This window comes from Rhincodon typus, chromosome 4 (assembly GCF_021869965.1).
Source record: "Rhincodon typus isolate 14 chromosome 4, sRhiTyp1.1, whole genome shotgun sequence".
NCBI lineage: Eukaryota > Metazoa > Chordata > Chondrichthyes > Orectolobiformes > Rhincodontidae > Rhincodon > Rhincodon typus.
The window spans coordinates 89,687,416-89,703,072 of record NC_063335.1 but is presented as its reverse complement, the minus strand read 5'-3'; the positions used below and the strand labels follow the sequence as shown (position 1 = coordinate 89,703,072).

Here is a 15,657-nt window from a genome sequence, read left to right as displayed (position 1 = left end):
TGTGCTGTACGGGTCAGAAATAAGGCATTTTTGGGTTGGGAGGTGCAAATGTGAGTGATTTGGACCCCACCCAAGATCAAAACGGAGCTAAACCTGTTCATTAACTAGTCTGAGAGGTTAATGAACAAGCCAAATACAACATGGACTTATATTGTTAAACTAATTGAGGTTTGATTGTAAAACTGCCACCATGGTCAGATTGCTGTAGTGCAGAGGAGAGCAGAAAAGCCAACCATGGATATTATGAGGCATATGGTACTACAGTTGTGTTGCTGTCCTAATAATTCAGAGACACAGACCAAGCTATGCAGGTTCATAATTCCGCCTCAGCAATTTGAAAACTTGTGTTAAGTTAAAACTTAAATTAAAACTTAGCACCAGAAAAAGGGACCATCAGATTCTGTTTAAAAAAACCCAACTTAGCGTTGTTACCAGTCTGTCTTGCGTATAAGGTCAATAGGAGCAAATCTGAGCACAGTGAAATCCTGAGGAGGCTGTGGACTTGACTTAATTTTTGTGCTTTCTTTACAGAAGGATCCTCACTATCTGCAACAATGGCTTGAAGCCTTTGTCACTTCTTTTGAACGAGTTATTGATGTCAGCACTTATGAGCCACTGCAGCGGAGGTGAGTTCAACAAGTAAAATATCTTCATACCGTTTAATTTTCTGCTCAGTAACCTCTTGCAGCCCTTTTTGTTAAAATTATGGGTTTTTTTTTCATTCCTCAATGTTATGCAATAGTCATCATGGGTGATGGCCACTTCACTGCACCTTAAAAGACTATCTAAGTCTTTATTGGAGTTTGGGAGGTTGGTGAGTGATATCATCAGTGTGTTATCAGGTTGTATCGGGATGTTAAGTGGATTCAACAGAGCAGATACAAAGAGACTAATGCAGCGGTGGAAAAATACAGAGCAAATAGACAGACAGACGATGTTAGAGTTATGTTGCTTAGAAGTGAAATTGAGAAATAATTTTTAGACACAAACGGCAGTGGAAATCTGGAATCTTGAAAAAGCTATGAAAGCTGGACCAATTGAACGTTTTTAGACGCGAACAGATTTTTGCCTTATAAAGATGGCCAATGACAAATGGAGGTAAAAGTGCAGGACTGAATTGTATACTCAAGTTTCTGAATTGGTGCTTGAATTCATAAGCTTCTGTCTCGGAGATGAGTAAGTTTCAAGATACTGTTACCTCAGAAGAAACAAGAGAAAAGTTTAGAAGGAGACTAAGTTATATTGATAAAATGGATAAGTCGGATGGAATAGCAAGAAAGAAATTATTGCTGCAGATTGTGTGAATGTTCTGGACCTCTGTTACAGAGGTGAGCAAAGCAATCTGTTGACCTTTCCCCAATTAACTCCAAAGGGTGAGCCTGAGTCGACTTCAGCTTGCTGTGTGTCACAGTGTAATGGCACAGCAGCATACCAGGCTTGCTGTTGTAACAAATTGTAATGTTGAGCCTTCGTTCACCTTTCACTTATTACCTGGTTCAGTAACTCTCTTAAACTCACCTTCTTCCTGTTAGCTGTCGTATGACATTAAAGGTAAGTGAACTGACTTAATATATATTTGACCCAATATGTTTGAGATTTGATTATGTTTTTGATTATAATTTTCATGGTGATTTTGCAGTTTTCATCCAATTCTGTTACTCACTTCCTTAAAAAAAAAGGAAGCCTTTTATTTACACGTCGCATCTTGTATAACCTCGGGCTGTCCCAGAGTGCTTTACAGCCAATGAAATCCTTTAGAGTGTAGTCATGTTGTAATTGTAGGTAAAGCAGCAATCAATTTGCACACAGCAAGCTCAAATAAACGGTAATAAAAACCAAAAGAACTGTGGATGCTGTAAATCAGGAACAAAAACATAAGTTGCTGGAAATGCTCAGCAGGTCTGGCAGCATCTGTGAAGAGAAAATTGGAGTTAACATTTCGGGTCCAATGACCCTTCCTCAGAACCCCTCCGGGTCACCGGACCCGAAATGTTAACCGATTTTTTTTTTTCTTCACAGATGCTGCCAGACCTGTTGAGCATTTCCAGCAACTTATGTTTTTGTTCTTGATTTACAGCATCTACAGTTCTTTTGGTTTTTATTACCGTTTATTTGAGCTTGCTGCTCCACAAATGTGAGGGGGGTAGAGACAAATTGTTTTTGATTCTTGCTAGGTCAAGGGCTGATCTGATTAACATTTTGTTGCTATGGTTTCAATCACTTTTTTTTGTTCCAGACCTGAAGAGATGGTCGCAGAGATTCCACTATTGCCAGGCAATGTGCTTCAAGTTCTGAGCCAACAACTGAGTGAATGTGTACAGAGATTATCCACTGAGGAGGCTGAGATAGGCCTTGGGCAAGCGCAGCTCCTGATAAAATTTCTCATTATTATCTGCAGGTGCAAATATTTGCGTTATTCCCTTTCTTTCTTGTTACGTTTTCATATTTTACATTTAATTTGCTTCTTACATACAGGATTGGGAGTGGGAGCAAATTTTGCCAGGACTAGAAGCAGTGACAGTGAAGCTCTGAGCAAGTTATCTATAAGGATAATACGATAATAATGGTAGGGAATCTTAAGTTGCCAAACATGGACTGGGGCTGCTGTGGTGTTAAGGGCTTGGATGGAGAGGGATTTAAGTGTGTACAAGAAATTTTTCTTATTCAGTACGTGGATGTACCCACTGGAGAAGGAGCAAAACTAGACCTTCTCTTGGAAATAAGGCAGGGCACATGATGGAGTTGTAAGTGGGGGAGCACAGTGGGGCCAGTGATCATGATCAGTTTTAAAATAGTCATGGAATAGGATAGACCTGATTTAAAAGTTAAAGTTCTGAGTTGGAATGAGGCCCATTTTGACAGTATTAAGCAACAACTTTCAAAAGTTGATTGGGGGGTGAATACTCACAGGGAAAGGGATGGTTGGAAAATGGGAAGCCTTCAAAAATGAGATAATGAGAGTTCAGAGATGGTATGTTCCTGTTAGGATGAAGGGCAAGGTAGGTGTTAGGAATGCTTGAAGACAAGAGAAATTGAGGCTGTGGTCAAGAAAAAGAAGGAAGCATATGTCAGGTATAGAGAGCTGGGATTGAGTGAATCCCTAGAGGTGTATAAAGGCAATAGGAGTATACGCGAGGGAAATCAGGAGTGCCAAAAGGAGACATGAGATAGCTTTGGTAAATTTGGGTTAAGGAGAATCCAAAAAGATTCTACACATACATGAAGGACAAAAGAGTAACTAGTGAGAAAATAGGGCCCCTTAAAGATAACCAAGGCTGCCAATGTGTGGAACTGCAGGAGATGGGTGAGATACTAAACAAGTATTTCACATCAGTTTTTACTGTAGAGAAAGGTGTGGAAGCTAGCGAATCTGGAGAAATAAATAGCATCTTTAAAAGTGCCCATATTACAGAGGAGGAGGTGCTGGACATCTTAAAATGCATAAAATTGGATATATCCCCAGGACCTGATCAAGTGTACCCCAGAACTTTGTAGGAAGCTAAGGAAGTGATTGCTGGGCCCCTTGCTAAGATATTTTTACTATCAATAGCCATGGGTGACTGGAGGTGGGCTTAATGTAGTGTTATTATTTAAGAAAGATGGTAAGGAAAAGCCTGAGAACTATAGACTGGTGAACCTACCGTTAGTGCTGGCTAAGTTATTGGGGGCGAGTCGAAGGGACAGGATATACATGTATTTGGAAAGGCTAGAACTGATGAGTGGCCGTCAACATGGCTTCATGCGTGGGATATTGTGTCTCACTAACTTGATTGAGTTTTTAAAAGAAGTGACAAAGTGGATTGATGAAGGCAGCGGTGGACGTTGTCTATATGGACTTCAACAAGCTTCCACATGTTAGACTGGTTAGCAAGGTTGGATCACATGGAATACAGGGAGAGCTAGCCATTTGGATTCAAAGTTGGCTTGAAGGTGGAAGACAGGGGTTGGTGGTGGAGGGTTGCTTTTCAGACTGGGGGCTGTGACCAGTGGTGTACTGCAAGGATCGGTGCTGGGTCTACTGCTTTTTGTCGTTTTACGTAAATGATTTGGATGTGAATATAGGAGGTATGGTTTGTAAGTTTGCAGATGATTCCAAAATTGAAGGTATAGTTGACAGTGAAGACAGTTATCTCTGAGGACAGTGGGATCTTGATCAGATGGGCCAAATGTAAGGTGTTGCATTTTGGTAAGGCAAATTAGAATAGGACTTAGATACTTAATGGTAAAGTCCTGGGAAGTGTAGCTAAACAAAGAGACCTTGGGGTGCAGGTATGTAGTTTCTAGAAAGTGGAATCACAGTTAGACAGGGTAGTGAAGAAGGTATGCATGCCTTTATTGGTCAGTGCATTGAATATAGGAGTTGGGATGTCATGTATACAGGGTATTGGTTAGGCCACTTTTGGAATACTGCGTTGAATTCGGGTCTCCCTGCTGTAGGAAAGATGTTGTGAAACTTGCAAGGGTTTACAAGGAAGTTGCCAGGGTTGAAGAACTTGAGCAGTGGGGAGAGGCAGAATAGACTGGGGCTGTTTTCCCTGGAGTGTCGGAGGCTGAGGGGTGACTTTATAGAGCTTTATAAAATCATAAGGGCATGGATAGGTTGAATAGTCAATGTCTTTTCCTACGTTCGGGGAGTCCAAAACTAGATTGCATAGGTTTAAGGTGAGAGGGGAAAGATTTAAAAGGAACCTAAGGGGCAATATTTTCACGCCGAGGATGGTGCATGTATGGACTGAGGAGATGGTGGAGGCAGGTGCAATTACAACATTTAAAAGGCATCTGGATGGATACATGAATGGGAAGGGTTTAGAGGGATGTGGTCCAAATACTGGCAGATGGGACTAGATTAATTTAGGATATTTGGTCGGCATGAACAAGTTGGAAGAGATGTACAGCACGGAAACAGATCCATGACTCTGACTCTAAAATCTTGATGGGAAGAGTTGAAGGGCAAGTTATGCGGTGTTTGCTGTAATTGCCCAAAGAAAGTAAAGTCTGCTATTTTGGCCTCGGTTTGTTGAAGAGCCTGTGAAATTAGAACATGAGGGTATAAAACAGTGAATTCTCCCGACAAGTCAATAACCTCTTGTCATTTAAAGAGGTCCACTGTATGCACAGCTAAATCTCCCAAGTAATGGTAAAAGAACAGGTTAAATAGATTTTCCATGATAATGGTTAGAAAATAGATGTTGGCTATATGATGACATATCGTCTTCCAGATTCTCGCAGATGTAGTGATTGTAATGAGGTCTGCCAGCTGGACATTGTAAAATATGGGTTCCCTGATTGGGTCTGTTAATCTGGTCCAATTAGGGAGCTGTCAGAGTGGCTATCAGAAACTGACAGTCTGGATGAGGCAGTACTATAGGTAAGGACTGTTCATGTGTTAATAAAGGGACATTTGGTGACGGGATACCAGCCTGTCTCGAGTTATTTCAGCAGCAGTCATGCAGATGTTGGTATGAGGAGAAAAAGAATCAGCAGATAGGTATGGCAGGCATTAGCGTTCTGACGTTGGGCTTCTGTCACAGATCTGAACTATTACAATGATAAAGGATACTCGATCTTTGCACAAATGATAGAGGAAGCTGAAGGAGAAGAAATGGGGGTTGGTCGCATTGCATGTACATGTATTTCATGAGTTCAGCCATTCCTATAAATCAGCAGCCACTCCACATCCGTGTTTTTTGGCGAGCTAAATGTATGAAGCAATGTGTACAGATTGTACCTTGTAAGGCTTGAATTTTGTGGAGTCCTGAGAGGTATGGTACCCTTGTGGTTGTGGTCCCATGGCACTTTGAGGAGATGGTCAAGTGTCCTTTGGGTCTATTGGAATTGTTAAAAATAAAGATCAAGGTGCAACTGCCAAGGGAGCTGTCAAAAGGAGCCATCATGCTGGCAAGTCAGTTCGGACTCTTGCCTTTTCACTACTTAAAAAAGAAAACTGGCATGTTAAAAGAAAATCAATACAGATAATTTGATCTGTCTTTTGATAAGTCTGAGGGGTTAACATATTGATGCACAACAAATGGCATAACCTTTTGTTTTCAGTGGGGTGCATGCCATTTGATATTTTAATTTTCAATTAAAGCTGCTCATAGACTCTTTGAAATGGGATTGTCAATTTCAGTCCTTATTTATAAGGGTTTAAATATGGTCATATGTGGTCAGTGTTTATTTTATCAATGAAGGTTTTTTTAAAGTCAGCTGTTCAGGAGGCATTTCAACATGGTTACTGAGGACTGGCAATGGTGGAGACTGAGTGAATTGCCATTGTATATGTAATGGCAAAGGGAAGTGGATAGAAGCCTAAGGTTTGGCAGGAGTTAGAACTATGTTGGCTCAGGCACTATGAAGGGGAATGGAGAATGGTACAGGAACACAGTTGGGTATAGGAGCTATACAGGGACAAGGGAGTGGTTGCAGTACCACAGATTGGCCATGGGGATTGTGTGCGGAGTTGTGGGTTGAGAAATAGTCTTTGTATGGTTTTGAGAAAAAATCTTCGACATTGCACACATCCACTGGTAGGCCTTCTGCCCGGATCTCTTCTGCATCTGGCAGCCTCTGCATTGTTTCTAGAATCATTTGACTTACCTGCTGGAAACTAAGGCCCTGAAAACGAAACCTAAAGTTCCAGGACACTTTTTCTCCTGGATCAGGTTAGTGGAGCTGGGCAATATCCCGACTTTGCAAAAGCAGAACTTGGTGTTAGAAACATAGAAGGATCAAACACCTAGTCAGTGCTAAATGTGACGAGAATTTTTTTCTCCCCCTTGTTTTCCCTAATCGTCCTTTTGGGGCTTTTTAAAATAAAAAGCTCAAGGGATGTGGCCTTAGTTCACTCGGCTTACATTTATTGCCCATCCCTAATTGCCCTTGAGAAGGTGGTCGTGGGCTGCCTTCTTAAATTGCTGTAGTTAATTTGGTGTAGGGACACTCTCAATGTGGTTAGTGTTAGATTTTGGATGCTTGACCCAGTAACAGTGATGGAAAGGAGATATCTTTCCAGTTCAGGATGGTGAGTGGCTTGAGTGGGAGACTTGCAGTTGATGTTCCAGTGCACCTGCTGTCTTCGATGGAAGTGGACATCATGGTTTGGAAGTTGCTGTTTAAGGAGTCTTATTGAATTTCTGCAGTGCATCTTCTGAATGGTATACGCTGCTAGTATTGTGCAATGGTGGAGAGAGTGAATATTCCAGGATGTGGTGACAATGAAATTGCCACTTATGTCGTGGATGGTGTCAAGGTTCTTGAGTGTCATTGGACCTGAGCTCATTCAGGCAAGTGGGGAGTATTCCGTTACATTCCTGATTTATGCCTTGTAGATGGTGGACAGGCTTTGGGGAAACATAAAAACCAGGAAGTAGGCCTTTTGGCCCTTCAAGCCTGTCCGGCATTAAGTGTAATCATGACTGATCATCTTAGCTCAAAGTCATATTCCCGCTTTCTGTCCATATTGCTTGAGGTCTTTAAAATCTAAAAATTTATCGATCACTTTTTTGAATATATTCAGTGACTTAGCCTTCACTGTCTTTTTGTGGTAGAAAATTCCACAGGTTAACTTCCCTTTTAGTGAATAAAATGTTTTCTCATCTCAGTCCTATTTCGATACCCCATATCCTGAGGTTGTGACTCCTGGTTCTACACTGTCCAGGCAGAGCAAACAGTAGTGTTGCTGCCAAGACACTCTTGGTGATAAGTGATGAAGGACTATCGTGTGCAATTTTGATCTTTTCAGTTAAGAGAGGATAGACTTGCCATAGAGGGAATGCAGTGAAGGTTTACTAGATTCATACCAGGGATGGTAGGACTGTCATTCGAGAAGAGGGAGAGATGTTTAATTGGGCTGTAATCACTAGAATTTAGAAGGATGAGAAGGGACCTGATTTAAACGTACAAAGTTCTAGCAGAGTTTGACAGATTAGATGGAGATAGGATGTTTTTCTTGTGACCCCCGTTCTGGATTCCCCAAACAAGTCTCAGGATATGGGGTGGACATTTAGGACTAAAATGAGGAAACATTTCTTCACTGAAAGGGTAGTGAATCTGGGGAATTCTCCACCACAGAAGGCTATTGAGGCCAAGTCACTAAGTATATTCAAGACAGAGAGAGAGATCAATTTTAGGTTAAAGGCACTAAGCGTATGGAGAGAAGATAGAGGATTTGCCATGATCATTTTGAATGGTGGAGCAGGCTTGAAGAGCTGAATGACCTAAAACCACCCTAGTTTTTAGATTTCTATGTTTCTATAACTCACTCCCACGCATCCTTTTACCCAGATGTAAGTCATCTGAAGTCCTAAATGAGATTACAGTTTGTAATTCTTTCATTTCTGACCCCCACACCAGAAATGTACAGTAATAATGTCAATCTTCTCTCTACACAGAAATTTAGAAAATATTGAAGCAAAAGTCACTCCAACCTTTCACCCGGTTATAAACCTGTTGACTGTGTGTACTGCTGAGGTGAGTCTTTTGTGTAATTTAATTTGAATAACATTTTAATCCCATGATATATTTTACTTCCTTGTGAATGTACAATTAAGTTTCCAAAAAGATTTGAAAAAGAAAGGCTTGTGGCTTTGGTGATTTTTGGTGTTGAATCTTTTTGAAAGATGGGACTGATTAGAAAAAAGGTACAGGAATGCAAACATAACACATTTAGATGGTTTTAGAAATCATAGTACTTGTGGATATATGGTCAGGGATAAGTAGCAAAACAAATAGCAAGTCGTTACTGAAATGGGGTAGAGTTGTAGGGTTAGGAATTTAAGGTAGTTACCCATATTGACAAAAGATACGAAGTAGTGTTCACAAAGGTTAGTGGTGTGACTATTGCTGATCACCATACCAAAGAATGATTTAGACTTTGGATCTCTCCTTACCACAGAATTGTTGCAGCACAGAAAGAAGCTATTCAGCCCATCATGCCTGCACTGGCTGTTCAAACAAGTGTCATTAACTGAGTGCCAATCTCCCGCTTTTTTCCCATAACTTTACACACTGTTACAGTCCAAAAAATCATACAGAGCTCTTTTGAATGCCTTAATTGAACCTGCCTCACCATATTTCCAGGCAGTGCATTCCATAGCCTAACCACTTGCTGTGTTTTAAAAAAAAGTTCTCATATAATCCTTGATTCTTTTGCAGATTACTTTGTCTATGCCCTCTTGTTCTCCCTTTTACAAGTGGGAACAACGTCTCCTATCTACTGCATCCAGCCTGGTTATGATTTTGAAAACATTTATCAAATTTCATGTCAGCCGCCTTCTCTTCAAGGACAACAGTATATCCCCATACCTTAAGTTTCTCATATCTGGAACCATTCTACATTCTCTTGTATTCACATCTTTTCTATAATGTGTCACCCACAACAATAAACAGTACTCCAGCTAAGGTCTACCAAGTGTCTTGTACAAGCTCAACATCGCCACCTTGCTTTTGTACACTATGCTTTACTAACTGCTCTTCCTGTCCTGCCGCCTTCGGTGATCTCTCCAGAGATACACCCAGGCCCCTCTGCCTTGTGCCCTCTATTTTATACTATCTTTGAATGCAGTGAATCTCATCTCTTACCTGTTCGCCCATTCCTCCAACTTGTCAATGACCTTTCGGAGTTCCGCAGTGTCATAGAAAATCTACAGCACAGAGAAAAAGCCCTTCAGCCCATCGTGTCAGCACTGGTCAAAAACAACTTCATGACTATTCAAATCCCATTTTCCAGCACTTGGCCCATAGCCTTGTATGCTTTGGCATTATAAGTGCACGTCTAAATACTTAAACGTTATGAGGGCTTCTGCCTCTACCACCCTTAGAGGCTGAGTGTTCCAGATTTCCATCACCTGGTCTTTGATCTCTCCGTAATGTGGAAAAGTTTCTTCCTGCTTTCTTCCCTCATAATTTTATACATCTTAGCCATGTCCCTTCTCAATCTCCTCTGCTCTAAGGAAAGCTATCCCAGTCTGACCAAACTCACTTCAAACTGAAACTCTCCAGCCCAGACAACATCCAGTGTTATGACATCCCTCCCATAATCTGGATTCCAGAACTGCACACAATATTTTAGCGGTGTCCTAACCAATGTTTTATTTCATTTACCGCTGATCAGCCCATCTGATCAACTAATCTATAGCCTCCTGTAATCTAAGGCTAACCTCCAGCCTATTTATCACTATTCCAATTTTTACATCATCTGTGGACTTAGTGATTAACCATCCTAACCACAAACTGCAAGGCCCCAACACTGACCTCCCCAGTGGGACTCCACTGGACACAGACTTGAGTCAAAAAAAGTCTCTCGGTCATCATCCTCTGCTTCCTGCCACTCAGCCGATTTGTGCATCCAATTTGCCAAAGTAACTTGGATCCCATGGGCTCTTATCTTTGCTTATCAGTCTCCCATGAGGGACCTGATCAAAAGCCTTGCTAAGGTCCAAGTAGACTGCATCAAAATCATTGTCCTCATCTTCACACCACCAATAAATTCAATCATGTTGGTCATACATGACCTTCCCTTAACAAAACCATGCTGACTGTTTTGATTAATCACTGCCTCTCCAAATGCAGATTAATTCTGTCCCTTAGAATTGCTTTCAATAGTTTCCCCACCACCAAGTTTGGACTGACTGGGCTGTAGTTTCCTGGTTCATCCCATGCTCAATTCTTTAATAATGTCCTCTTCAGCGATTACAGTTCTTCGAAGTTTAGTGTCATCTGCAAACTTTGAAAATGTCCCCTGTACACCAAAATCTATATCCTCCATACATATCAGGGAAAAAGAAGGTCCAAATACTGATCCTTGGGAAATTTTTAAAAAAACCACCACCACCTGAAAAGGAAGTACAATTTGTTAAATTGTTGATAATAGTAAATGGAGGGGTGTAGTTACCACATAAAAGAACTGCAGCAAAATATATGAAGACATTAATCAACTCGGATAATGGGCATGTAACTGGAAATGTGCAAGGCAATACATTTTGGTCGGAAGATAAACCGTTCATTCATGTGTGCTCTGCCCAAAGGCAGATCCTTGGCTCATTGTCTGCTGACGCTTCATTCTGAGTGATTTCTCTTGGCAACTTGTTTTCAGTGGTGGGTTCTTATTGCCTTCCACACTCATGAGGCATGGCAATGAAGCGGGGCCCCTAAGTCTCCGTCCATCAGAACTGGAATCAAAACTGCATTGTTAGCATTATTCTGAACCGAAGGCTAGCTGCCTAACCAACTGATCTTCCTAGTGCCTTGAATTGGAAGATTAAGGAGGCCACATATACTATGAAAAATAAGTGTCTAGTCGGTTTTGGAGGAATGGCGATACCTCGGGATACACAAATCACTTAGAGAATCCATAGGATCCCTACAGTGTGGAAACAGGCCATTCGGCCCAACAAGTCCACACCAACTTTCTGAGGAGCATCCCACCCAGACTTCACCCCCTGCCTTATCCCCAAAACCCCCGTGGCCAATCCACCTAAACACATCCTTGAATAGTGGGAGGAAACCAGAGCACCTGGAGGAAACCCACACAGCCATGGGGAAAATGTGCAGACTCCACACAAGTGGTCGCCCAAGGCTGGAATTGAACTCTGGTCCCTGGTGCTGTGAGGCAGCAGTGCTAGCCACCTGAGCCACTGTGCTGCCGCAGGAGTAACACAGATTAACGAGGCCATAAAAAATCTAAACAAAGAACTGAAATTAATTTCTAAATTTTAAAGCAGGAAGTTATTGTAAGCTTGTATAGAACCTTCTTTGTAGCACCTTGAAGTACTAAAAACAAAACTGGTCTCCACAGTTAGTGATATAAGAGGAACTGGAAAAGGGTGCAAACAAGATTTACTGCTATGATACCTGAACTATTATTGTACCTGAAACCCTCCCCTTCACACCATCTTTGTAGCCACGTTGTCATCTAATATATCCTACTGTTTCTACTCTAACTAGTATGTGGCATTAGTAGGCATCCTGAGATCACTTCCTGAAGAGATCCTACTTTTTAACATGCTTTTTAACTCCCTATATTCGGTTTTAACCTATGTCATTAGTACCGATGCGTACCACAACCACTGACAGTTCGCCCACGTACTTTAGAATGCCCTGTAGCTGCTCCAAGACATCATTCACCCTAAAACTGGGAGGCAACATAACATGCTGGAGTTTCATTTGTGGTCAAAGAAATGTCTATTTATACCCCTTAGAATTGAATCATCTATTTCTATAGTCTCCCACACTTCCTCATCTCCCGTGCAACAGAGCCAAGAAATTTGGCTGTTGCTATTTGGCTCTGAGGAGCCATTCTCCCAAACAGTATTGAAGGCAGTATATTAATTGTGCAAGGGAGTGGCCACAGGGGATTCCTACACTGCCTGTCGAGTCCACTGCCCCTGCCTCGTGGTCATCCATTCCCCCCTGCCTCTGGAGTATTGGCCTGCAGAGTATAAGCTATTTACAATATTCCCACGAACATCATAGATGCAAACTCAGCTCCAAAACTTGAGCTTCCAGGAGCTGCAGCTAGAGACACTTCCTGTACATGTTCTGGTCCCAGACATTGGAACTGTGCCCGACTTCCCACTTCGAACAGGAGGAGGACACCATGGCCTTGAACTCTCCTTCCATGAGCTACCCCGTTAATTTAAACTTTTGATGCCCTTAGAATCAAATAACTTTAATTACTGTAGAGCCCTTCTTCTCTGAACCTCTACATTGCCTTTTGAAACTATAAATCCAAAGTAAAGACGTTACAAACTATAACCGATTTTAAAAAATACAATAAATACTCGCCTGACCTTGATCACCTAATCGGCTACTTCCTCTCATCATGCATCACTTTTTGACACTATTCCCAGACTGCTTCCCTACAGTAGGTCATTCTTCTCCAGCTGCTTCCCTGCAATGCTGCTGCAGGATAATCTTCCCAGACATTTTTTAATTGCAAAAATATACTTTATTCATTAAAAAAAAACACTATCTACATTCACAAATGTTGAAGCAATTCTCTACAGTCTTTGCATGTCAAGAAAATTAAACACTGGAATTTGACATTCCCTGCAGTTGCAAAGAACAAAGACATTTCTTACTCATACAGGACACTATTTGCATACATTAAGGCAATGTGAGGGTTTGATAATTGAACAGACCTTTGTAAAATTTTGGCAGAAAGACCTTAGACTGCAGCCTTTCCGCACTGCGTCTTGATGACACCTGCCACAAGCTTTAATGCGTCCCTGGATCTTGGAATGTGTCAGTCTAGAACATTCGGTTGAAGTCAACTCTTTGCATTGGAAGATCAATAAGTTTCAGGCAGACCAAAGAGCATCTCTCACCGAATTGATGGTCTTCCAGATGCAAACTATGTTTGTCTTGGTGTGTGTCCCAAGGAACAGTCCGTAGAGCTGAAGAGAATCCTGCGTCATGGACCTGCTTGCGACAAACCCACTGTATCTCTCTCCAGGCCTTCTTTGCAAAGAACTTTTACTATACTGCTTCGCCTGAGATGCTGATTGTGGCTCAGTCTTCCCATTTTGCTTTACCTGCGATGCTGACTGTGGGACAGTTAGTTGGACAGCTGCAGAGTGAAGCCAATAATGTAAGTTCAATTCCTACACTGGCTAAGGTTACCATTCTCAATTTCCTCCATCACCTGAGGCGTGGTGACCTTCAGGTGAAATCACCACCAGTCATTTCCCTCTAATGTGAGAGCAACCCTTTAGTCTAGTAGGACTGTGGCAACTTTACCTTTTGCCTTATTTGTAGTTCCATTCCAAATGCTTCAAGGAGGAGGAAGAAAAAAAATTAAATGGAGATATATTGCTCTGTTACTTCATTTTAATTTGTGTTTATTTCTAGTTAAAGAAGGGAGCACCGGAGAAGGTTTTATTGGAGAACTTGAAGGTCGAGCAATTAACCATGTATGCACTGCACCTGTGTGAATGCCTCTTTGATCCATATCAAATCTGGAGGCGGCACTTGGGAGGGTAAGTATACACAACCTGTGTTCAGGCCTATTTTTTAACAGATGTCCCCTGCTAACTGTTGATTACATGAGCTCGAGGACCAATTATCCTCATGGTCTGTTTGCTGATCTTCCCATTTCCAGTGTTCCCTAAACCTGAGCTAATTAACACCCATCCAAATCTCCATTGCACCTATTTCTGTGCACCCTTGACCTCAGCTTCCTGTGTCCTTGTGAATTCACTTGAAGACCACTGTCCTCCATTTTCGTTGACTGACCTTGGAAAAATTAGTGTTAAAATTGATTAATTTGTAATCTGGTCATCAAGCCCAGCATTTCTTGCCCTTCTCTTTTTGTTTCAAACTGGGTAAAGAGTCAACAGCTTTTATACGGGATTAATATTACTGGTAGGGCATATTAATAAGGATCCAGTCAAAATAATTTAGTTTATTGATTCATTTCTTTCTAATTTCAAGAAGATTTTAATTTAATTCTAATTGTCCAAGTGGCATGCTGGGATTTGAACTCCCATTCCAAGGATTAGTTCAAAGTCCTGGATTACAACTATAAATGACACAACTGCTGTATTTCTCTACACTTTCCAATCAAATCTATGCTGCTTCCATTTATTAATTCACATTTTCCAAGCGCCTACTAATTTTCACCGAAAGAACTGCAGATGCTGTGAATCAGGAACAAAAGCAGAAGTTGCTGGAAAAGCTCAGCAGGTCTGGCAACATCTGTGAAGAAACTGCTAGCAGGTCAGAGGAAGGTTCACCGGACCCGAAACATTAGCTCTGATGTTTTTTTCTTCACAGATGCTGCCAGACCTGCTGAGTTTTTCCAGCAAATTCTGTTTTTTCCTAAATGTTTCTCCATTATCAAAATTACAGAATTGGCCTGTATTTTCTGGGTTTATTCATTTCCCTTTACTCTTGAATGTGCGTAAAGCTTGTTATCCTTTAGTCTTCCAGCATTGAACAGTATATAACAAAGATTAGCAAATTTTAACTTGAGCCTCTACAATTTCTGTTGTGAACAGGCTTTAGGATCCTGAAGCAACCTTAGAATGATGTAGTTAGTCAGATAGAAAGTACATAAATGAAAAATGGAAGATTGTTTGAATGTGAATAACAGTTTCTTAATGAAACTTAGCTCTGACCCAGGTATCTTTCAGATTACTCTATATAGTAGTAAGGGAATCAGTGGATGTGCAGGTGGCTATGTGGCATTCAGGTACATGCTCCACTTCCCCATTGATGTTCTGATACAAGATGGTAGAGTGATGACTAATCTCTTCAATCACTCCAGAAATTGCCAGTTTTATTTTTCAGAGTCACAGAATTGTTATGACACAAAAAGAGGCCATTCAGCCCTTCATACCTGCAACTGGTCTATGACCTCGAGGCAATTTCCTACCTTTTCCCAATATTCCTGCACACCATTTCTGTCCAAATAATCACCCAGTACACTCTCAAACCTCAATTGAACCTGCCTCCTCCACATTTCTAGGCTGTACATTCCATGCCCTAACTACTCTCTGTGTGAAAAAGATTTTTCTCACATTACACTTGCTACCTTTGCACATTACTTTTAATCTGTGCCCTCCTATCCTTTCTTCTTTTACAAGTGGGAGCAAATTCTCCCTATCTACTCTATCCAGATTGCTCATGGTTTTGAAAACCTCCAACAAATCTCCTCAC

The 15,657-nt window shown here is 41.3% G+C and overlaps 1 protein-coding gene across 3 annotated transcripts in view; it reads left to right on the top strand.

The window, feature by feature from the left end:
- nbeal2 (neurobeachin-like 2) overlaps positions 1–15,657 on the top strand; it is a 202,607-nt gene that overhangs the window by 68,193 nt on the left and 118,757 nt on the right. For all 3 annotated transcript variants that reach the window (XM_048595708.1, XM_020515436.2, XM_048595707.1), the window contains exons 2-5: positions 532–626; positions 2,237–2,398; positions 8,391–8,469; positions 13,849–13,976. In XM_048595708.1, coding sequence (XP_048451665.1) covers positions 532–626; positions 2,237–2,398; positions 8,391–8,469; positions 13,849–13,976 — 464 coding nt within the window. The remainder of the gene's footprint in view (positions 1–531; positions 627–2,236; positions 2,399–8,390; positions 8,470–13,848; positions 13,977–15,657) is intronic.